Genomic DNA, 23815 nt, shown 5'->3' on the forward strand with positions numbered 1-23815 from the left:
TGAAATGTTGGTTTTACAGAATGCCAAAAGGGTCTTGGGAAGGTTTTCTAGTAATTTGACTCAAGATTGAGTTCACTGTTGTAACTTAGCTTTTCAAAAGTGTTAGTGATGAGGACTCAACCCAGGAATACCTAAAATCATCTGTAACTGTCAGGAATTAATGGATTGATAGCAACTGTAAATACACTTTATGCAGAGAAAATATATCACATAAGAAATAACAGCATATTTTCATTAGGATCCAAAACTTATTCCTAGACTGAAACTGTGTAGGCAAAACTGTCCTAACAGCGTAGCTAGGTTTGCTGTTACTTAAAATTTTTAGATAAAGATTGTATTCCTATCAAAATACATTCTTAATTTAAATATATAAGAATTACTCCATGTGGAAATTAGTAAATGTGTCTTTGATATGTAAATGTGCCTTTTACATATTACCTTAAGTTTCAATTTCTGTTTTTCCTTGTGGTAAGGTGAAATTCACAGGTATCAAAGATACTTTGATCTGGGGAAATTCAGTCATGTAACACTTTAGATTTCATTGTTACACTTCTTATTTATGTTTCAAATTATTACACTGCAATGTGGGCAGCTGCAGCATTGGTGTTTGATAGCATTCTAGCACTGGAGTCTTTCGTATTACATAATTTTTATCGTGGGCTAGCTTTTCATGTGGAAGACTCTTGGTGTCTTGATGACGTGATAGAAATTTGTCCCTGAGTTCTTAATGCAGGAAGTCAGGATTGCCATTGTTCAGAGAAGTCCTGCACCCTGTGTTGTATTGCAGATCATAAAAAATGGTCTCACTAATCTCTTTCCTTCTATGCCCTAAGATTACCTTACCACGCACTAATGATCTTAAGAATCATTCATGATCTTAGAAAACTCAAACCTGAAATTAAAACTCTTCCATCATGTTATTATCATTTATGCTGGGGAAAGAAATAGAACTGAAGTGGTATCTTTGGGAAAATTATCCTTATGAAGTCTTTACTTACATTTCAACTACAGTGCAGAACTGGTCACCGGACAACTGTCTTCTATGAGATGACACTTCTTTATGTACAGCCTTCCTGAAGATTTCCCACCTTTCTTACTCCCCAACATATTTGGGTTAATTTAATCAATGTTAAAATTCCTATGGATTTGATTTGTGCTGTGAGATAATATACCATAATACATGTTGAATCACTTAGATTTCAGGGGAATCAAAATTCAAATTTCTGCTAAATAACAGAGTGAGTTTTAACTGTGTAATATTCATGGTATTTAATTAAACTGGCATGAAAGCTGCAATTATAACTGAATAGTTTATCACTATGTATTAACCCTGTGGCCTTAGAAATCATACAGTGGCTTAGCTGTGTAAGCCATTGCATCACTCACTTGTTGAACAATTCAGTGCAAAAGCATTTCTGGTCCATGCACTGAAGGATATTGCAATGAAAGGACCGAAACCTGCACTTCATTTCCTGAGTGAAGTAATGTAGGCTTTCATCTCCTAACCACTGACATAACTATGTATATTATGGTTGAATATTTAGCAAGCATCTAATAAAATGTCTGGGAGAGATAGCAATAAGTTGAAAACTGTTCTACTTTATATATTTACTATAGTGTGTAGATAAAGTATTCAGAGGAGAGTAAATAGATCAGTATACAGCAAGCACTGTGGCATATCAAATGAGAGGCACCATAGTACATTTTATTGGCATCTAAATTTTGGTTAAAATTTTAGTTTTGAGATTGTGATTTAGGTGAGATTTATAATCATTATTCATAATTATTCATAATTTCCTTTAGAGGATGGATTCACAGGTTTCCAAAATAACTTTGGCATTGTTTTGCAACTGTTTGCATTGAGAGTTACAAACTTGTTTGGCCACTAGGACGCAAAAAACATGAGAAGTAAGTTAAAATTATTCAGAATAGTTTTATTGAATAAAGTGGATTAAAGAGGAGAGAAACAGAAAAATAGTTCTGAATTGCTGAAGCCAAATAACCTTAGAACAACTTCTATGTTGTATGCCAAAAAAGAAAAGACTGGTGCTGCAGTTACAGAATGAAGACCAGAGTCTACACATTCTACCTTAAAACTCTGAGGAGCTACCTAGTTGCAAACTTAATCATTAGACTAATGAAGCTGCTGGAGTTATTATATTAGATCAAAGACTAGTCAAAGGAACTGTTTCTTTAGTGGTTTAGTTTTAAGAATTAATCAAGTGCTTTCAAATATAAGACAGAAGAAATAAACATTTAGAGAAGTTCATCCATCCACATGGGAAAGGAAATCATTAATCAGGCTTACTGCTTTTGATACTGATACTGTTTATGAGTAAGTCCCAGTATGAAGCTTTGTAAGTAAACTTCAGTAGACTGCTCACTTTCAATAGACTTCTCTTCTTGTTTATAAATCAGCTATGATTAGTTTTTGGAGACAAATATTTCCTTGTATTCTTGTTCTTGTATACAGTTTATCTATTTATACCATATATAAATTATAGTGTCATTTAGGTTGGAAAAGACCTTTAAGATCTAGTCCAGCCATTGATGAAATATTAATATTAGATAAAAACACGTTACATTATCTTATTTAATTTAAGAATTAAATAGCGTTATTGTTATAAACACAAGAGTAGAACTCTGAAGTAATCTGTATTTGGGCTTTTCAAAGATTAATTTTTGTCTTGCAAGATCTTTAGGTTATCAGCACTGAAGAGATGGACAGAAGCTGGACCAGTATGCAGTAGCAAACGAAACACTTAGTGGTTGTTTAAGATGTCTTAAAAGGACAAACATTAAGCTAAAAAGGGTTTGTTTCACTGAACAATATTTTAGGGGGTGAAGAATGTTGAAGGCTGCCAACATATCTATTTCCAGTTTGTTTGGGATCTCAGCAAAGGTAAAGTTGGTTGGGAGCATTTGCTGAAAATGACCTTGGCTGACTGTAAGGGATTTCAGTTGCTGTGTGGATAATGCCACTGACCCAGGAGTTCCAAACTGCTGGTCATGGAAAAGCTCGAGTTTAATTGATGATCATTCTTGCTATGGGAATGCCCACTTAAGTAGCTTTTTGTCCACCTTTTAACTTGTCTGTGCAGTCATGTGGTTGTCTCTGGTAGATAATAGATCAGAAACTGACAGCATCCCAGCAAGAAGAAAGTTTTGAAACAGAAGAAAGAAGCAAGCTAGCAAGAGACCTAAAGCATTAGTTGGCTAGAGACTATACCTATGAGTGTCAGGCTTTGGGCAGACACCTGCTTCTGGATTCAGGATTTTTTGGTGGACATTACCAAGACCAGCTTCTGATGCATTCTTGTGTGAATATTGTTGTCTGCACACGTTTGTCAGTCTTTTTAAGAAAAGTTATGGGGAAAAAACCTTGTCTACCTGAGCCATGTCTTAAAAGAAGTAGGCCAAGTATTGAGTGGAATATTTACGCAAGGTTGTTTCTGTGAGCTTTTATCTAATGAGGTGTTTTAACTTTCATATAAAGTGCTGTTATTTCATTCTTCTTATTGTTCCTTAAATGAAAATGGGAATTTATGACTCTGAAAACTGAAGAAGGTAAAAAGAGAACATGACTATGTGAATAGCAAGGTGGTGTCTGATCCTGTCAGGAAAGCAGGATACTTCTGCAGAAATGCCAAGCATAACAAAATAAATGTTTCAGAATTCTAGAATGAGAAGTTCAATGCTGATCAAAACAATCTGCAAATATTGTATAAGACTGTCATTTCATTCTTAAATGAGAAACTGTAGATAAACAAAGCCCCCGTGATGTAAAAGTGGCTAGAGAAGATCAGATTTGGATCTTATGCTTGGGAATAAGTGTCTTTCTTTTTGGCGGTCTTTTCCTCTGACTCGGTACTTTTATTTGGTTCCATGTATTTCTTTGAATCTGGTCTTGAGAGTTTCTGAAAGCATGTTCTGCCTACAGCAAAATATACCCTGAACTGACCGGGTTTCTTCAAAACTTTGTACATGGTTTCAGTCACTCAGAGCAAAGCATTCTCTGGGCCATGTCCAGGGTAGTGAAGTGTGTCTTACTTACTGAAGCCAATGAAAACTGCAGATACACTGCAGTGCTGTGGAGAGGCAGTGTGATGGAAAAGTAGCCTGAGTCACAGACACACAGGTCTGCCCTAAACTAGGCATGGGCTTAGGCAGGGGCTAATCACAGGACTGAATTGTAGCATTTGGAAATGAATGAGTCTTTTGCTGATCATTTTTCTCCATGGTGTATTTTTCTCCTTTTTTCTCTAAGGGATACCGCCAAGTAGATTTAGTTCGAAATTTTTATTGAAAGCTGGTAATTTTATTTTTGACATGAAGAGTGCTTTAAACACTTTGTTCCTTTGATTCCACCTTGGCTATTTACTTGTACGTGAGCCAAATGAGACTTTTTTTAATGTAAGTATTCATAATGGATGCGAGTGAATCTGAAAAGTGGTTTTCTTTTCCTCTTTTTCTGTTTCTCTAGGTTCATTTTGTTTTCCTGTCACTCAAGATAAGCTAGTTGTAGGTTCCTATTTGTAATTGCAGAAAAGGGGAGAATGGACACAGAAAGCTCATAAAACTTGGTATGAACAGCAACAAACAAGAAGCAAAAGTTGTGATACTAATAGGCTTTATAAGAATCTTATAGATAGCCTGATGTGGGTGGACTGGCATGGTATTTTAAAATGTCATTTTGCTGTGGATATTACTTTTTTAATTTCTGATTGTGTGGCAAAATTGTGTTTGCCACACTTTTAAAACTGTAGTGTATTGCTGCAGACATCAATTGACGTTGTTCCAGCAACTACAAGCACTTTAACAAATTGACTGAAAGGTTTTGTAATAACTTCTTACAAAATTGCACTTTTCAGAAAAGTGAACTGTTGATTTTTTTTCAATTTTATATTTATATATCTCTAGAGTATGACTACTATGTGCCCAAATATATGACAGGTAACTACAATTCTCAGAAAAGGTACCTGACATGGAAAAAGGATATAATCCTATTTTATCCACTCAATTTTTGAAAATAAATAATTAGGTTATAAAAAGTAATTGACAGGGGCAGGACTTGAGTACAGGTTGTGGTGCTTATTCTTTTTACTTCGTCTGTTTTGTGTCTGTGGCTTTGGTAACTCACAGATATTTTTCTCTAAGATGAGAACTGCTTTAAAGGTGTGAAATAGACCTTTAGAATAGAATAGCAAGTTCAAAATTGCTCATAATAGCAAGTAGAAAGCAAATATCTTGTTTTCAGTTCAGAAAGGAGTTGATGAGCAGGGGTTTCATGGATGAGTCCTGGATTCAATACCAGACAATGCTTTCAGTAAAGAAACAGGATGATACACAGCATCACATGATTATTAGAGATATGAAATTTCTAGAAATAAGAGCTGCATCAAGATAAGAAGCATTTTCTGAATAATATTTCCCTCTCTTTCCTCCTTCTATGCAATGACAATCACTTTGTCACCAAATAATTTTTTTCTAAAAATCCGTACGTGACATAGCAGTAGCACACAGAGGCAAGTGCTGAATACCTTTTATGAAATAGATAAATATAATTCATTTTGGAATAATAAGGAATGCACCTTAGTTTAGAGATGGAACTGATCACAAAGATGCATAAATGTCAAAAAGGAGGAAGCAGGGAGTGCTTAAGCTGCTTTTCTATTTCCTTTGTCAGCAGTCCCCCTGCCCCATTCAGCAGCAGTCCTATCTTTTCCCTAGTTATCCTTTTGCTGTTCCTGTAGCAGCCCATCTTGTTGTCCTTAACTCAGATTGCCAGATTCAATTCTAGGTCAGCTTTGACATTCTCAGTCCTGTCTCTGCATGCTCAGGGAGTGTCCACATCTTCTGTGATTCCTTGTTATGCTTAGTTTTATCAGTTCCTTGCTCATCCATGTAGGCTTCCTGCTGCTTGCGTTTGCCTTTCTGCTCACTAGGATAGACTGTTCTTGAACTTGGAGGAGGTCATCATGGACCCATCTTCTCACCAGGACAATTATCTCATAGGAGTCTTCCATGGGAGGAGCAAGACCCCTGAACAGCTTGAGGTCTGCTCCTTGAAGCTTAGGGATGTGATCCTGATGTTTGTCTTACATCATCCTCAAATGGTGATTCACAAAGTGCACCAAAAATGGCTGGTGGTCTAGAAAGCGTGTCATAAAAGAATATGTTCCACAAAGTAGTTATTTAGGTCATTAAAAAGCATTAGAAGGATAAGCTTCTAGTATTGTGTAAGGTGGCTTGAAGAGTAAATGTGGTAATTGTGATGTCCAGGAGTGGGAAATGCAAAGGGCCTGTACTGCAGTTAAGAATACCTGGAGTGGCTTCGTTGGCTGTGTGGGCCAGATGGGATTCCATTGGGTTGGGTTTTGAAAGCTGCAAGCCTGCAAGAAGCGAAGGCTGGAAGAACAGGATAGGAGGTGTGGTAGCAGGGGGTCCTCTTGACCTGCAGGATAATTTCACACTGGCCACAGATTAGAATTAAATAAAATAGTTTTTTTTTTTCAAATCCCAGGAAGCATTTAAAACAGAAAAACCAAATTATTTGCAAGCCTCATAATCTTAACAAAATGTTGGTGAGAGAAGACAATAGTTTTGCACATCTGCTTTTGAGGTATAAACATGGTTTAGAAGTCTTCCTGACCAGCTGGAAGGTAACATAAAACTTCTCAGCATCTATCAGTGTATCTCTGCTCAGAAAGCAAAGGAGTATTTTTTGCAGTGATCACCAGTCTGTGCCAAGAAGGGCATGGCTTGCTTTTTACACCCATAACAACTGCAACCGTATTTAAGTTTCAAGCTTCAAACAATTCAGACAGAGAAGAGACAGCTTTTAGTCACATCACTCTCATCAGCAATTTGAGAAGTTACTATAGAAACTGTAACAGCAGAAACAATAAAAGGAAATAAAAACGGAAGGAGGAGGGAATTAAGATCTTTGAGAATTTGAAGTAAAAATAAAACAAAATACAAGTAAGTAGCTGAAGCTGGTAATAGGAAACCTTTTTTTTAATTAAGATAAATATGATTTCAGAAATTAGAGAAGGAAAAGACCTTTAAGGCCATTATGCCATTTCTTTGGGGTCAGTAGATTGTGAGATATTCCACAGGATATTTTTAGGAGGTAGTCCAGTCTTGCTGTCCAATAAGTGAAGTCCAATAAGAGTATGACATAGGTGGGGTGGGCAATGACACTCAAGCAAGATGATCTTATAAAGCTGTTTTCAGATTAAGTTATAGCTCTATAGCATGGTCTTGGACCACATAGCTGGAAACTGCTTGAAGAATATCTTGATTTGATCTGTTACTTAGTTCCTCTGTAAAACTAAACCAATAGTTAGATACTCTGTCTGCAGCACATGACAGTAACTTCAGTCACTCAAAATATTTTTATCTTTTTTTTTTTCTCAATGCTGGTTTGTATGAAGGATGGAGTACTTAAAAAACATGTTCTAAAAAAGACATGGGATATTTTTGCAACCATATAATATGCCTATGTTGAAAGAAAATCAAACCAATTGTAATCATAAATCTAGTTGCCACTGGTGCCTAGACTGTATTATAGCTCCCACTATCAGTGGATGGAAATCCACAAGGTGGATACAGAAATGTCATGCAGGCCTCCTCAAATAAAAATGGGTTACATTATATTTAAAGAAACCCAAACAGACAAAACCAACTAACAAACCAAAACAAGGGAAGCTAATTAAACAAATATATTCTGTAATGTGTCGGAATAGTTTAATCCATCACAATTCATTGTTTGCATTTTGCCTATAGTGGTTTGTCTTTTATTGTTTACTATTGTATAGTGGTAGTAGTTGTTGTTGTTCCTATTGGAGTATTTACTTGTATTTCTATCGTATTTATTTGACAGTATTTTGTACATAAGTCATCTTACTCATTTACTATACAAGTGTTGACTTTGCCAATGGGGTGGATATTTCCCGTAGCAAGGGCAGACCTAATTATTTCAAAACCAGCTGTGATTACCAACACACCCAGAATGCCATAAGTGTCTCCACTAAAATTCCATAAACAACTTTTCCTTTCAGATTTGAAATTTTGAAATGTTGATTTCAAAATAACATCTTCCTGCAAAAAAACCCGTTTTTCTCCAAAAGGGATGTCAGCCCTAATAGTATTTAACAAATTCATATTCCTGTGACTGCACTCTGTTAACCTAAAATCCCACACTAATGCCATTGATATGTTCTTTGTCATCCTTGCTTTCTCATTCCTGCAAGAATAAATCATCACACACCAAAGCAGGATAGCTGTGGCATTCAGTAATTTTTGTGTATTTTAAGCCAAGTTTCCCCCTTTCATTTTTTGCCAGTAGAATGTAGGCCAAAGGCCTTCAGCACGCATGAGTCCAGGGAAGATTCACTAAGCAAAGTAGCCTGAAATCCTGCCCTGAGGAGCTTTGTGCTTGACGCTATAGCCCCCAAAATGCTTGTGGCTAAATCTATTCAGGCTTCTCCATCGGAACTATGATCAGTATGAATCCTGAAAGGCCTTCTGCACTGGAATTTTCATGTAAAAAATGAAGAAAGCTTTTTTCCTTGAAATTAGGTAAAGATTTTTCACCCATTGTGCAGGCTGTCTGAATCATCTGTCTCATAGGAGAAGTCATGTCAAAAAATCTAGTATCAATTTTCTTTTTAAATAGGTCTCAAGAGATGTGTAAGTGATGTGTATATGTATTGCCATGGAGTTGCACTGTAAATTCACATGGGTCTCATCCACATCACCACAGGAAAACTGCAGAACTCCGAGTTCAAGGAGCTTTTCAGTTTGAGGCCATGCATTTAAATCCACTGGTTTTCCCGGCAGTGTGAGCTCAACTGCAAGTAAGGCAGAGAGAATGTGAAATTCAGTGAACCAAAAAAAGAACAGGCAGAAAGATGATGAATATGTACTAATAAGAGACAGAAATGCAATTCTGGAGCCTGGAATATGTGTTTCCTGTTTCCATTACTTACTTCATCAGATGTACTTGAGTGCAGAGGCAGTCTCTCGCCAAAGCTGGATGATAAGTAAGGAGTGAGTCAGGGAATTTTGGGAAGAGAACGGCTAGTATCAGGCTAAGATTCTTCAGTGTTCTCTGGAGATTTGAGTTTGGCATATACTTCTTGGTTTTCTGGTGAAATAATTTAAACAAAACCTCTCACATGTCCAGTAATCATGGATTCTGAAGTATATGCTATGGCAGTCAGCATTGGAAGGACTTGTGTTTGACTATATAAAATATTTTCTACTAGTAAGTCTCAGAAGAATTGCATCCCACAGGCTAGTACTTAGTATCATTAGGCAGGTTGACTTGTTCCTTCATTCCTGATCTGGAATCCCTAAAGAATCTCTCAACTAATGAATGTGCTTTGAAACCATTTTTTAAATATTTTACGTAGCTAACGTCATTCTTGTGATTGTTAGAATCATCAGATCAAAAAGCTCATGCAGAAATGAACACATTTAATTGGAGCAAGACTTCAGTGTTGTGCAGTAAATAAATGCAGAGGGAGAGGGAGAATCTGTCAGATGGGAGAAGCCAGAACAGTGTCTCCTTTGGCCAGCTCTGTGCAGCCTAGGACCATTTAGAACTGGAAACAGCACTGTGTTATCTTCTGTTTGAAAGCAGTTCCATAAAGCAAGTATGGATTGAACTAAGGTTGTGCAGGCCATAAAATCTTGTCAAAGTAGAAATCTCAACAATAAAATATCCAGATCACTCAGTGTTCATGAGTGCATAACAAATTTCAGGTGCAATAAACTGCTGCAGAATCAAGCATCCCAAAGGTTAGCAAGATAACCAGTATGGCAGCATCCAAAGATTAAAATTATTAATTCAGTGAGTAAATGTTGGCTTTTGTGAAAACAATTATCTGGATTTATCCAGTGTCTTATGAAGGATAAATAAACCTTTTCCCTAGAACAGGGGAACAATATATGGAAATTTTTTTAAATGTTACCATCTAAGTGCTTTGAAATATGTTAATGGTCACCATACATTTCAAGCATGGTTTTGTTTTCCCATCTCTTTTCCCCAGTGCTTAAAGGTGGAAAGGAGGGCACTGTGGTAAACCTGCCTTTTTCTTCTGATCATTTTTCCTTCTGAAGACCTGTAGCAGCACTGGTACATGCTTTTTCTCAGACATTCCTTCCGAATTTCATATCCTGTTGAATGAGTTGTAAAATTAGATGCTAAAGATACAATTTTAAAGTTAATAAGATAGTCAAAGTCAACTCTGTAGTTGTTGACATAAGCTTAACAAACCAGGTAACCTGTTCCAGGCCTCAGATTGCTGTTTTTTAAGAAAATCAACAATTCAGCCTTACAAATGCACCGCACCGTTTGTTAGTTATTAATAAACCAAGATTTTGGCTTTAAGATAACTACGTTTTGAATATATGTATGCATTAAATACTAAGTCAAGAGAAGCAAATTTGTGTGTTACTTCTAGATAGTTTCTTACGTTTCAAAAAGAGAGCAACTTCAACTATTTATAAACTGTAATTAAGTTTCTTTACAACATGACTCATTCTCAACAAGCAAGTCCTTTTTCTTTTGCTTTCTTATGAACTGTGTGGGAAAATTAGGGTTCAATCAGTGAAGAATTTGCTCAATGCTTAATTACCCATAAACAGCCCTCCAAGTTCTGCTCATGTAGTGCTTGCATAAAGACATTATTTTACCCACTCTATGGCTGTCTAAAAGTTGACTTTTTAAAAATGATCTGTAAATTGTAATGTAGGAGAAAGCAATGTTTTACTGGATTCTTTCTCCAGTCTGCTTCTTTAAGTTCCTCTTACATTAACGGTATGATGCTTAGGAGAGCCAAAGTAAGAAATCATCAGATTTAAATTACTTTGAGCATGGAACTAAATTAGAAAGCTTTACTTTCCTGAATGAGCTAATTGTTTAAATTTTCCAAAGGAAATGTTTCTATTTCTGCGAGAGAAGGGGTAAATGGGACTTCCTCTGACATAATTTTCATTTTAAATCTTGAGTTTGACAGCAGCATTTTTACCTTCATAACCAAATATTACTGCTTAACTGCATGACTTGTATAAGCTTGCTAGTTGAAGTGACTCACTTACGCAGATGAAGTTATTTTTAGGGAGATAATTTGCACTGTTTAGAAGAGAGGAAAAAAGGGAGAGAGAGTCCTACTAAGAGCTAGATCTCTCATTATAGTTTACAGAGCTCATGAACCCAGCATCCAAGCAAAAGATGACTAAGCAAGGGGTCTATTGGTACTTTCAGGAATTTACAGACATGAGTCATCTGCTTATTTTCTCCAGACATATCACCAGGGTACTTTGTGAGTCAGCTGTTATTTGGGAATAGTACTTGTATTCAACATGAATATGTTTTTGTAGTTCTTAGGTAACTAGCATGCCAAAACAACACAGGCTTTTACAGTTTACCTAGTTCAGGTGTTAATTTACAAAACTGATAGGTTGTTCTTAGCTGTGATGCATTTTTCATGGCAAAGTGTGAATGTTGTCATGCATATAATTACAGTAACACCTTTGTCATCTTAGATATTGCATGAAGGCAGATCTGATTTTGTATTAATGTACAGATTGAGAGTCAGACTGCCTACACATGACCAGGTAAAAAGAAAAATTTTCTTTAGCAAGCCATGTGGGATTATGAGCAGAATTTGACTTTTCATGTCCAACACACCTTGCCAGCATTAATTACCAGTGGCATTTGCTTATTTTTTTCATTCTGTGCACCAACAGTGTCAATGCACAGGCATCCACTGGGACAGAAGCAAGTTCTTGCCTTCCTTTCCTATTGCTGAAATAATAGCTGACTACCTTGAGATATGTATAACACTTTGAACTCAAGGCTATTTCCTGTTTACTGGCCTTTTAGGTGTGGTTGTGTTCCAGAATTAGGGACAGGTTTTTTTACTTGGTCTGGACTCATCCACACCTTGTATTATGGAAACACTTGGGTTAGAAAATTGGAAGTTTGGTAATTTCAGGTGAAGGGTGTTATTATAAATCAAAGTTTAAATTTTTCAAAAAATTGTTTTTTAAATTTTAAATATAAGTTTAAATTTTTCAAAACTCTGCTTGCAGTTCAGGGTAATATTGCTGCTGTCCAGATGTAGGATGCAGAATTTTGAATCTAGTTTGATTACCTGATTTATGTGATCAGTTTATAATGTAAGTAATTCCTGAAAATTCCTATACAGATTTTGGTTAGAATATATTTTGGTGGTGCCTTCTCATAACAAATGCAGGTGTCACTGTAGTGAGAGCACTGCCTTGATTATCCATTTTAAACAGCATTTCTAGTGGTGGGTACTTTGCCCTGAGAGCCCACCTTTGGTTGTAGGTAACAGGGGGAAAAAACTATTGCTGCTTGCATGTGTTATGTAGATGGAAATTTTGAAGGGAAAGTTAATGGAAATTAGAAATTCTCAACTAAAAAGTCAAGTACAAGGACTAAATTATTATTTGAAAGCTTTGCTAAAGTTTGCTATGCCTCTCACACAAATAAAATAAGTGATAAAATACAAAAGTATACAGACTTGGTTTCTCTTAAGGAGTTGGTACTTAAGAATGAAAAAGATACACTAGAGAAACAGTTTAAGCACTCAGAGCTGAAGTATTATATTTATAAGATTAAAATAAAGAATCGGTCTTCTTGATTCTTTACCCTTTTCCATGGTGGAGTCTTTCAGAGACCAGGGCGCACTCATCGTTTGTGAGGGGAGGAGACAGCGTGCTTGCTGATAAATGGCCAGGTTACACCAATGTTTTTCAGGGTTGTTATTTAGTAATCACATTATAAAGAGGAATTTGGCAGAGCAATCTTTGAATCTAACCTTTGTTAAAGCAGTGATCTGCCCTCAAATTAGCAGAACTCTGCCCATGTCATTACTGCTTAAATATCTGCTGGAAGCTGCTGTGTGGGCTGAGTCACCCAGACTCCGGGAGTTGTCACGTGTGGCTCAGACACTGGGTCATGAACTGAGCCAATGCTGTCCTCCACGGGAGGATTTGTTGTGTTTTGGGACTGTGGCTGCAATAGCACATTTGATTTAGTGTGCTTCACGGCTATAAATGCTTTTACTCCTAGAGCTTGGAGGGTCCTTTAGAGAAAAGGGAGATACGGTGTAGCTGATGCACATCTGAGTATTTAGATGTGATTAGATAAACTGAAAAATGAAGGAACTAGCAGGATGATAGTATGGAATTTGGAAAATAAAACCTGTCTCACATTGATTCCTCAGTCTGTTAGCAGAGATTTCACAGGAAGTGCTGGAATCTCTGAAGTATTTAAAATACAATTCCATTACAGTGCTCTTTCACTGTACAGAATATAAAAAATGTTATTTGGAGGATATCAAAAAGTATGGTTTCAGCTGCTCTTTAAATGAAGCCTACACTTTTAAAAGAAATTAATATTCTTCTGTTAATTTGGGTGTTAGATTAGACATTTAATATTAGTAATTGCAGTCTGTTGTCATAACTCAGTTTAACTACAGATTTCTGAAGCCTCCTGAAATAAAAAGTAGACCAAGGAAATACAAACTATAATTCTAACAATGAACAAGTTAAGTTAAAAAACTAATTCTGACAATGAAAACATACAGTTTCTAACTGTTGTATACTATTTTATTGTTCACCAGACTTAGCTGATCATGAGACAGTGATAAGCAAAGGGAACTAAGAGGTTCTGATTTTTATTTTTAGTGGGATATTTTCGGTATTAATGACTTTGTGGTGTGTTTTTAGTTTTGTGGGTGTTTTCTTGTCTAGCAAATGACAGCAAGTTGAAATCTTTTCCAGCTCATATGACTGAATCTTTCTACATTCTATATCAAATAATTTGGCTGCTTTAGGACACAGACAGCTGTAAAATGAGGATGATAACACTTTTTGTCCATGAGGACACTAAAATATATTGGTTAAATCAGATAAAGTTAAATTAGATTTTTTAAAGGAAAGCAAAACAGAATGTATTTTGTGAAATTTTGAAAGGGAAGATTTCACTACAAAAGTAATTTTTTTTAATAACTAAATAATCCTGGTGGAGATTTTATTATTAGCATAGCAATACACTAGCTAAGCTTTTTTAAAATCATATACTTTACAAAAGTGTTTTGGTAAGGCAAAGTGTCCCATACAACAATAGGCTGGAATCATTACTTATAAGAAATGCAGAAGGATGTTTTAGAAACATCAGTTTCTCCTTTTCTGACAGCTTTAAACCAATAGAATGGTCTGATATATTCCCAATAAGCAAAAAGTGAAAAAAGCATATTTTTATAACTCTTTTTTTTTCCTTTTGAATTGCAGTTGACCTACCCCTCTACTTTCCTCGAGACCAACCAACCCTAACATTTCAGTCCGTCTACCACTTCACTAATAGTGGCCAGCTGTACTCCCAGGCCCAGAAGAATTACCCCTACAGCCCTCGATGGGATGGCAATGAAATGGCCAAGAGAGCAAAGTAAGTCAGATTGCTGTTTCCTACTAAGCATTCCATTTGTTTCGTGGTCTTTGGTGGATAGAAATTTCATGGATGTAACTGTACGTTTTCAGTGTTACAAAAGCTGAACCTGTTCTTGTTCTCATCCAGTCCTGGCATTGCTGTAGATGAATGAAGACAGATACTTACTAATCATGCTTATTGCATTAGTGCCAGAGGACTGAACAAAAGAAGGCTCTTCCTGTTAGGCTTTGTATGGCACAGAGTGGTGACAGTCTCTGCTCCAGAGAACTTCCAGCCTAAGTAGATGAGATAGCCCCCAGCAGGAGTAACCTGCATGGTAGCAGTCAGTCAAGGTAACTCCCTGGGGTTGTGTGAGTGTTGAAGGGACCCTGAAGGGAAGCATGTGAGATGGAGAGAGCAAGGAAGAAAAACCTGAAAGATCTGGAATTAGGCTGTAATGAAAAGGCACAGAAGAACAGGAGGAGGTAGAGCAAACCACCATTCCAGCATAGGAGGCACCCTATCAGATCTTGAGAAAGTTATCTGAAAATCTGAATATCTCTTGCTTTAATTGCTTTTTTGGATAGAAACAGAGAATCCCTGTCTCCTTCCTCTGCATTTTTTCTGCAAGCCCTTGTTTTGGGCTGAGGAGAGATTACTTCAACCTGTGTATCCCTTTAGTTAATGATGACAGGGCAGCCTTACAGAGAGGTTCTGTTGCCATAGGCAGTGGTGTCCCCAAAGCTAGTTATTGTCCCTATCTTCTCATGAAGCAGAGCAGATTTTACCTGAATGGGGAGAATCAGGCTTGCTGCAGTGTTTTAATTTTGCAAAGTGTAAAAATGTTAGAAGAGCGAGATATTTAAGCAGGCTGATTATCAGTTGTTCAGCATGTAAAAGCATCAAACTGCATAAATCACAAGGCATATTGGGATGAACATTTTGAATGACAGTCAGAAGATTAAATTAAATCAGTAAATATGCATAAAGAAGAGTTGAAACAAAAATAGTTCAAGCTGAGTAAATAAAATGAGTGGCATGGTCAGAGACTGTAATTTGGAAATAATGGAAGCAAACAACAATTGACTGATGCATTTGTAGATTTTTGTACTAATTTAAATTCAATGGAAAACATCAAATAACATTTGCTTTGGGATTTTAAGGTGCATTGTAATAAAAATTTTTTTGTAGTATTTGGTTTTGCCACCATACTGTTTATAGGAGCACTATTTCTTAATCAACTAGAATTTTTTTTGTGTGTATGGACTTTCTTCTTTTCTCTAGCAGGATATTATGAGTATTTTGTTTACAAAAAAAAAAAAAAAAAAAAAAAAAAAAAAACCAAGAAGAACAATAACTGGAAGCATTACTGTGGCTTTTTTTATGACCATACTACAAAATGCATTTCTTTTGTAACTGAAAGCTTACAAGTACCTATGTGCTGTCTGCTAAGTGCATTTGCTTGTGAGTGGGTGTATACAAATGGACTTCACTGCCCTGCACTTGAAATTTAGAACAGTTCTCTTTAAAAGCACTAAATGTGTACACTTACTATCACATGTACATTTGGTGAGGTTATTCACTCTTACGTTTGAGCCTCTGCATTGAAGTTTTACACTGGATACGTAATATGAGAAGGATGATGAGAAGCGGGGGAAGACAGTGTGCTGAGATGTCTGAAATAGCAATCACTGAGCTGCAAAGAGACAGAAACTGCTCCAGTTAAAAGCGCTTCGCTTGCAGGAACAGCTAGTGATTCCTGAGTAGGTACCATAAATAAATCTGGATCAAGAAAAATATGATGTTATGATACATGTGAGCATATTTTAAGAAAGATTTTTAACACAATTGAGCATCTTATGTAAACAGTTTTTAAAATATTTGCTAGGGCTTCTTAGAATAGGTTAGTGTGTTTTAACATAACCAAATAACTTCTTATTCTACTTAATTTTTATCACAGACATGTTATGGACCAAGTATATGGGAATATATGTTGATATGTGGGAGAGCATTCTAATGAGATGTATTAGTTTAAACAACACATGAAAACTTCCCAAATAAAAACATTTTTAAAAATTACATTATTTACCCTCTAGAAACAATGTCATTCTACTCTGCTGAAGTAAATTTAGCCCTGGTTAAATCAGAGACAACTTGTTTGTGTTTCTAAATACTGTCAATTAGGTTTTGCTTATATATAGTCTTTTTCCTTCTTAGCAAAATTGTCTCCCAAGTGCTCAGCATTCTTTGAGACAAAATATCTCTGTTTATCTTCCTGGCCATTGCTCTAGGGCCACAGGATCTCCCACTTGATATTCCAGTATCTGACCAAGTTCTCCATCCTTCTTCTCAGACTTCAGGGATCAGTGTACTCTATCTTCCTCAGTGAGGCCAAAGACACCATCAAGGATAGATTTTGCTTGCTCTTGCACCAACTGTAGAAGCATCATCAAGTTTGAAATGGCATCAGTCACAGCTTTCCTCATCTTTAATTTTGGCAAGCCCTGCCTCTGTTTTCAGCAACTCAACACAGGCTGTTTATTCATGGGCAGAGCTGTCATAAGTTCATTCCAGAGGGACTTTGATTCTGTGCCCAGCCTTCTCCCAAGGTTGTTTTGGTGTGGGTTGTTGATTTTTTTTCCAAACAGATGAGCCCATCCAGTTCCTTCAGTGCAGGGACTAAACTTGAAAGTCTTGGTATCCTTACTTATCTCTGTGGCCCCCAGCAGGAGTAGGCATCTCTTTTGAAGTTAGGACTTAACCCTTTGCTGTAGCCTTGAGACAATCAGTAGTAACTATAGGCAGAAGCAAAATTAGTTCCCTAAAATATATACATATAAAAGTAGATTGTATGCATTCACACCTAGAGACATATCAGCTAAATCTAAAAGGCAAATTCTCATATCAGAGTATCACTTTAGCTGGATCTTTTTTATTCAGAGAGGAAAACTGCCCGTCTTCTTACTGAAGTTATTGGACCAATTTATATCTGTCTCATAAAGTCCATGAAGTGGAGCCTCTTTTCTGTGTCCTCGTAGGCAGATTTTAAAATCACTGGGCTCCATTGAAGCTCACTGATTTAGATTCCTCACTGAGAGATAGGATCTGGTAACTGAAGCTTGCTATTGTCTTAGCCCAGAGGTTGCCCTCTGGCTTTATTTAATTCTGAAGGATGAATCAAGTCCTGATTTAAGAATGTGATTTCAATTGCCTCCAGATTGCTTGTTTCTCAGCTAACACAAAATTTTAACCTGTTCCTCCAGCTAGAAACAGGGAAACCAATAACATTAAAATTTTCTTACAAGCTGCTGAGATGCCATTTCCTTTCAGTTGGTATCTCAGGCTTTGCCTCTTGTAGGTCATTTATTTATATGTCTGTGGCCTCCTGCGTAAGCAGCTTCTCCAAAAGTTTTGGTCCTAAAATACAATGGCAAGCCTAAGAAAATACAGTAAATTATGGAAAGTTAGCAGCCTTGTTTGTGGTGTACGTGTGAAGTAAAACATCTCTGTGCAGTTTCCATGGGAAAGCTTTCTTGTCTTTTTGCTTAAATAGGCATTCAAGTGTACATAAATGGAGTCTTTAAAAGAACGTGCTGACTTGAAGCCTGGGATTTTACGAAGGAATACTGTAAATAAAGCTTGTTTGTTTATACAAATGAAATTCAGTTCTCAGATGCACTCTGGCCCAATTTCTGTCTGACCCAGTGCTGCTGTGTAGACTTAGATTATACTTCAGGGGAGAGCAAGTTAAAACTCAGTTTATTCTTTTATCCTACATAAATCCACCTACTCATCATTAAAAATAGCAGGAGCATGGAAAACTGGTATCACAATAAGAAGTTGTTCCAAGGGTTCATATTCCCTTTTTTTTTCCAAGTTGGCTGACAAAACAGGTTTCTGAATGACAATGTTATCCCTGACCATTCATTGGTGTTTGCTGAATGTGGTGTAAATTTTATATATCCCTTAGGGCATTCAGAGGGTGAAAGCTTCCAAGGGCTCAAGTGCTCTCAACTTTATATTGGCTGTTGCTCTGCCATGAGGTCAAGTGCATCTTCAGACTATATGCAGGTGCATCTTGTGCAAGCCACAGCTGCAGCTTCGGTTTGTGCTCAGCACAGGAGTGCCATGGTTAGGAAGTGCCAGACTGGTGAACTGGGCCATAGCGTTTTCAGCCTCAGCCATACCTTTTCCTTGAGTACCAGCAAATTAGATGATGTCTGTCATGTGTATGATTGAGGCCCCCACTACAAGAAAGACCTTGAGGTGCTGGAGCATGTGCAGAGAAGGGCAGTGGAGCTGGTGAAGGGTCTGGAGCACAGGTCCTATGAGGTGTGGCTAAGGGACCTGGGGTGTCCAGTCTGAAGAAGAGGAGGCTCAGGGGTGACCTTATCACTCTCTACAGCTGCCTGAAAGGGGGGGTGTAGCCAGGTGAGGATTGGCCTCTTCTCCCAGATAACAAGTGATAGGACAAGAGGAAATGGCTGGAAGTTGCACCTGGAGAGCTCTAGTTTGAATATGAAGAAAAATTTCTTCCCCAAAAGGGTTGTCAAGCCAGGCTGCCCAGGAGGTAATGAAGTCACCACTCCTTCAGGTATTTCAAAGGTCTGTGGATGTGGCACTTAGGACATGGTTTAGGGGTGGGCTTGGCAGTGATGGGTTAATAGTTGGAGTCGATGAACTTAGTGGTGTTTTCCAACCTTAACAGTTCTGTGATTCTGAGATTACATTTACAGATTAAAATATTGTATGTCTTAGTCTAATAAAAGTATATTTGAAAATAAAAAGGGACAGTTGTGTTGCAGTTGTGTTTAGACATATCCGTTGTAGTATGTCAAAGACTTGCTCTTCTAGTCAGTAAATTTTGTGTGCCCTAATGCTTTTTTTTTGTTATTTTGACATTAACCAGTTTCGACTCATCCATTTTTTATTATTATTCAGATTTCTTTCAAATTTATATATCCCTTTAGAAAATACCTTAAGAAAATAGGAGACTTGAGAAGCACACGTTTGGCTCCTACCCAGTATAACATATTTACTCAATGCACTGAATATCTATTACTATATTTCAAATTCTTTAAAAATAACAACTTCCACAATTTTCATGAAACTTTTGAATTCTAGCTATGCCACCATGAATCTCACTATAAAATTTACATGTAAATGTTGACCCCTTTTTAGATCTTCTCTTCTTGATAGGTCTAATAAAGGTAATAAATATTTTTTTCATTCTTTGGGTTGTATTTAAGGGGTTTTTTTGCTTGTTTGTAAAAGTATCAAGTTGTATTTGCCTGTATCATGTGATTTTTCATGCACATTAGTCATCTTTAAAGAGCAGTTTTCCAAAAACTTACTTATTTGCATTACATATACTCACCTCACAAAGCTTTTTGCATTACCGTCTTTGTCTCTGTTGCATGTTATCTTAAACTTAAAATGAAATTCATAAAAATGAGAGTGAGGAACAAAAGCTAGGGACATCATTCTTCTCTAGGTGTGTGTGCATGTGTTCAGACATTTGCAAGGCTCAGAGGATTCTTTCTGAAGAAGAATGCCAGCATAGGTGCAACTAAAGGCTGAGGTGGTGAGCTGGGTCGTTTGTTTAACTCTGGTTTTTGGTAGTTTTGCATCAGAAACTGAACAGAAGTGATTTCCTTGCCTGAAATCAAGTAAAGCTGACATTTTGTTGCCGCTGGTGGGCCGCTCCTCAGAACAGAAAAGGGGCAATACACTGTGACAGCCATAACGAGAAGAGATGTGGCGACCCAGACGTGTGAAGCTTACAAAGAAATTAATTTGATTTTATACACCATTAAATCAAAACTGATTTTCTGTGGGAGTGTCAGCTGATTAAAATTGTATGGGAACAGTAGAAAGGAAAATGGAAAAGGCTACGTTTTGTTAAAATACTCAGTGATTGCACTTGCAGTGTGTTCTGCAGTTGATTTACCAGCAAAATGTAATAACAAATTAATTATTTTGATTATAAGATATAGCAGGTAAAGTAGATAGGACTTTTAATTAGAATTTTCCCAGTACATTCCTTTATTTTTACATCGTTCTTCCGCATACATCGTTCTTCTGCAGAATGCAGTACATATATATGATAGTCACACTTCTTGAGTCATATTTTTCATGTAGTTTTCTTTAAATGTCTCCCTGGATAATTAAGTCTGACTCTTAAGTTATGGTATGTTAGTTTCTGACAGGTGCCTGCCAGGGATCTTCAGTGCTGTCATGCATTATGTGGATTTCAGCCAAGACAGAAGGGCCTGGGTATTTGTTTCTGGTCACTTCTCATTAAAGCTTTGACTGTAGGAAAGAAAAACAACTATTTAAAGATGAGGAGTATAGGTGCTATAGGAAGTGCATAGAAATAAAATCTGTTAGGCAATTAGTTTTTCTGCGATTTTGTATAGATACTCTGTATATGTGTGAACTGTACATATGTGCATTTTGATATATAGTAAATATTCTTTCTGCAAAAAAGTATTCTCATTTATTGACAAGAGAAATGCATAGAAGAGATTGGAGAAGTTGGCATGGTATAAGTGGAGTATAATAGCACTTTGCTGGAAGACAACTGCTTTGTAGGAATGAAAGGTTAGAATTTAATGTAGGTGGTTCTTGGATAACTGGGATTAAGTGGCGTTCTAGAAATACTGTGAAACGCAGTCACTGTCTGATTTGGCTTTATTAGAGAACTCCATTATACATTTATGAAAGCTGCTAGTTCTATATTAGAGCATGAAATTACAGTTAGGAACTTGCACAAAATATGTCCTCCGTTTCTCGAGAGAAAAGGGTAGAGATAAGTACATGGGTTTGGAAGGAGCTGAGATTTAATAGCCCAGATAAATACTGTTGCTTGATCAGTTACAAAATAAACAGCTAAATTAAAATAGGAAGTGAGCTCCATAGTCTTGCCTTTTGAGTAATACTCGTAATTGTTCCATTAAGCTAGGTAAAACTCTGCAATCATTTGGCCCACTATCATGTCTGTATCAATAGGTAGCAGAAGATGCCTGTGGAAAAGCATGGCAGAGCACGTAGTCATATTTCCATTGTATGTTCTACCATCCTCAAAGATTTCTTTATCCATACATTTCTGTTAAGTAATTTTACCTGGCTTTCCTTCTATTCGCTTGCTTTTTGAACCAACAGCGTAACAGCATAAAATTCTGTGGCAAGGGATCACACAGGTGTGGTGTGAATAACAAACTCTGTTGGCTTTTTGCATTCCTGCCTCCTCCTATCTCAAGTTGTTGTTACCCTCTACCTCTTGTATGAAGAGAGGCAGCAAATAGTTAATCTGCTGATCTTCTCCATAACCTTTGTTTTAGGAGCTTTTTCATGTCTCTTTTGTCACCTTTTCTCTTGCTCTTCTCACTCCTTCCTTCTCCAGAACCTCTCCATCTTTCTGATCACCCTCGTCCCACTTCTTTATCCCTTTACTGTTTCTGTGATTTTCCTTCTGTTTCCTTTTCTGTTACTCATGATGCATTCACTGTGCATTTATATGGTGATGTAGTGATATTGACTGATTTACTCTTTATTGTGCTTCTAACAGCATCTGATTTTGTTTTTTGCATACAGATGAAGGCTAGTTACAATGCCATTTTAGCACCAACATCTCCTTTCTATCTGTTTTTCAGAGCCTGTGTTTTTTGTGGTAGTAAAATTATGTCTTTTTCTTCACCTATTTCTCCTTTCCTGTTTGTCAATACTGATTTTTCACCTGGTGTGTTATCTCCCAGTCTCCTAGTACTGTAAAAACTATCTGCAGTTCCTCGTAATTGTACCTTATTTTTCCTTCCTTGACTAAATTGTTAACATTAACAGACCTTTCCATCTTCCTTTGCTCACTTTTGCATATCATGTAGGAATATGAACAACACAAGTGAGAACACCCACTTCTGGGCACTTCTCAGGTGACTTTCCCCTAATGGTATTCATCATTTATTCCTGTTCTTTTCTTTGTATCTTGGCCTGCTGTTTATCCACTCATGGATCTTTTCTCCTTCTGTGGTAATTCAGGGGTTTTTATACCTTTGAAAAACCTTCTCAAATACCTGTAAGTTGAGCAGTGTGTGTCACTTGAATTTTTCTTGTCCATGTGGTTTTGATACCTTAAGAAAATAGGAGACTTGAGAAGCACACGTTTGGCTCCTACCCAGTATAACATATTTACTCAATTACACTAATTTTGGACTATTTATGAATTTTTATAATAATTTCGATTAACAATCACTACCAATTTGTAATGTATGGACATGAGATTCATTGAGTCATAGCTCCTTCTAATTCTTCCAGACATCCAGACCTTTTTTTAATTGACATCACACTTCTCTGGTACCAAGCTGTTTAAAGCAGGAGGTTACAAGCTATGTAAGTGTTCAACTTCCTCACACTTGAGTTTCTCTAGAACTTGGGTGTGAGTGTAATCTGGGGCTGCTGATTTGGTTGTGTTTTGTTCATTTGTTCGTTTCTTTTTTGGCTGACATTTCTGCATGAGTCGAATCTTTTGGTACATCTTTGGAAAGCTGGATTCTGGTATGGCAACATCTTTAAACACCTCAATTTCATTTATTCTTTGTGATTTTATTTCTTCTGAGAATTCTTTTTACTTTTTGACCACATTGTGTACTGTTTGACAAGTGTTTATTTCAAGAGTCACAGCTAATTTGTTCTTCAATTTTGTATTTGTTTTATTCTGCTTTTACCTGTTAATATAAAGGCTTATTTCTGTCTGGTTTTCCCCTTTGGATGGGTCTCCAATCTTTTGAGCATTTACTTTTGCTTCTGATAGCAAATATATATCCTTTGAATAGCGAAGAGAAGCAACTACTTTAATATGATTTATATAATCACAGATGTGTGTCATCTCATCTGTTTCCTTCTAACTGGTTTGTCCTAATGAATATCCAAGGAGGTTTCTTTTATGGTTTGGTATGTTGCCTTCGGCCCCTGTTGATAAGCTATCTGACAAAGCAAAGCGGATGGCATGATGAAATCAGTACTTTTACCTGCACGCAAACTTTGTTTTCAGGGATGCTGGTTGTCAGACTCGTTATGGATGCATCTGTGGTGTAACTCTTCATTTCTGCCTCTTAACTACAATTAAGGGATTCAATAATCTCTTAAAGATCATTCAAATTCTATTATTACTACTGTGAGCTCCTCTCTTCTTGAATGTCTGCGCTCGTCTTTCCTCACAAGCTTCATTCCTGAAGGTATTCTTGCCCAGTCTTTTCTGCTTTCTCTTACTACTTATCGCTACTTTCACACATTCTTTACCCTGCCTTTTATGCTTTGAAGAGGTTCCTAGTTGCATCTTGTCTCACA

At 36.8% G+C, this 23815-nt stretch overlaps 1 protein-coding gene across 2 annotated transcripts in view; it reads left to right on the plus strand.

The window, feature by feature from the left end:
* Positions 1-23815, plus strand: part of BABAM2 (BRISC and BRCA1 A complex member 2) — a 163242-nt gene that overhangs the window by 127051 nt on the left and 12376 nt on the right. For both annotated transcript variants that reach the window (XM_053937347.1, XM_053937346.1), the window contains exon 11: positions 14335-14488. In XM_053937347.1, coding sequence (XP_053793322.1) covers positions 14335-14488 — 154 coding nt within the window. The remainder of the gene's footprint in view (positions 1-14334; positions 14489-23815) is intronic.

This window comes from Vidua chalybeata, chromosome 3, assembly GCF_026979565.1.
Source record: "Vidua chalybeata isolate OUT-0048 chromosome 3, bVidCha1 merged haplotype, whole genome shotgun sequence".
Classification (NCBI taxonomy): Eukaryota; Metazoa; Chordata; class Aves; order Passeriformes; family Viduidae; genus Vidua; species Vidua chalybeata.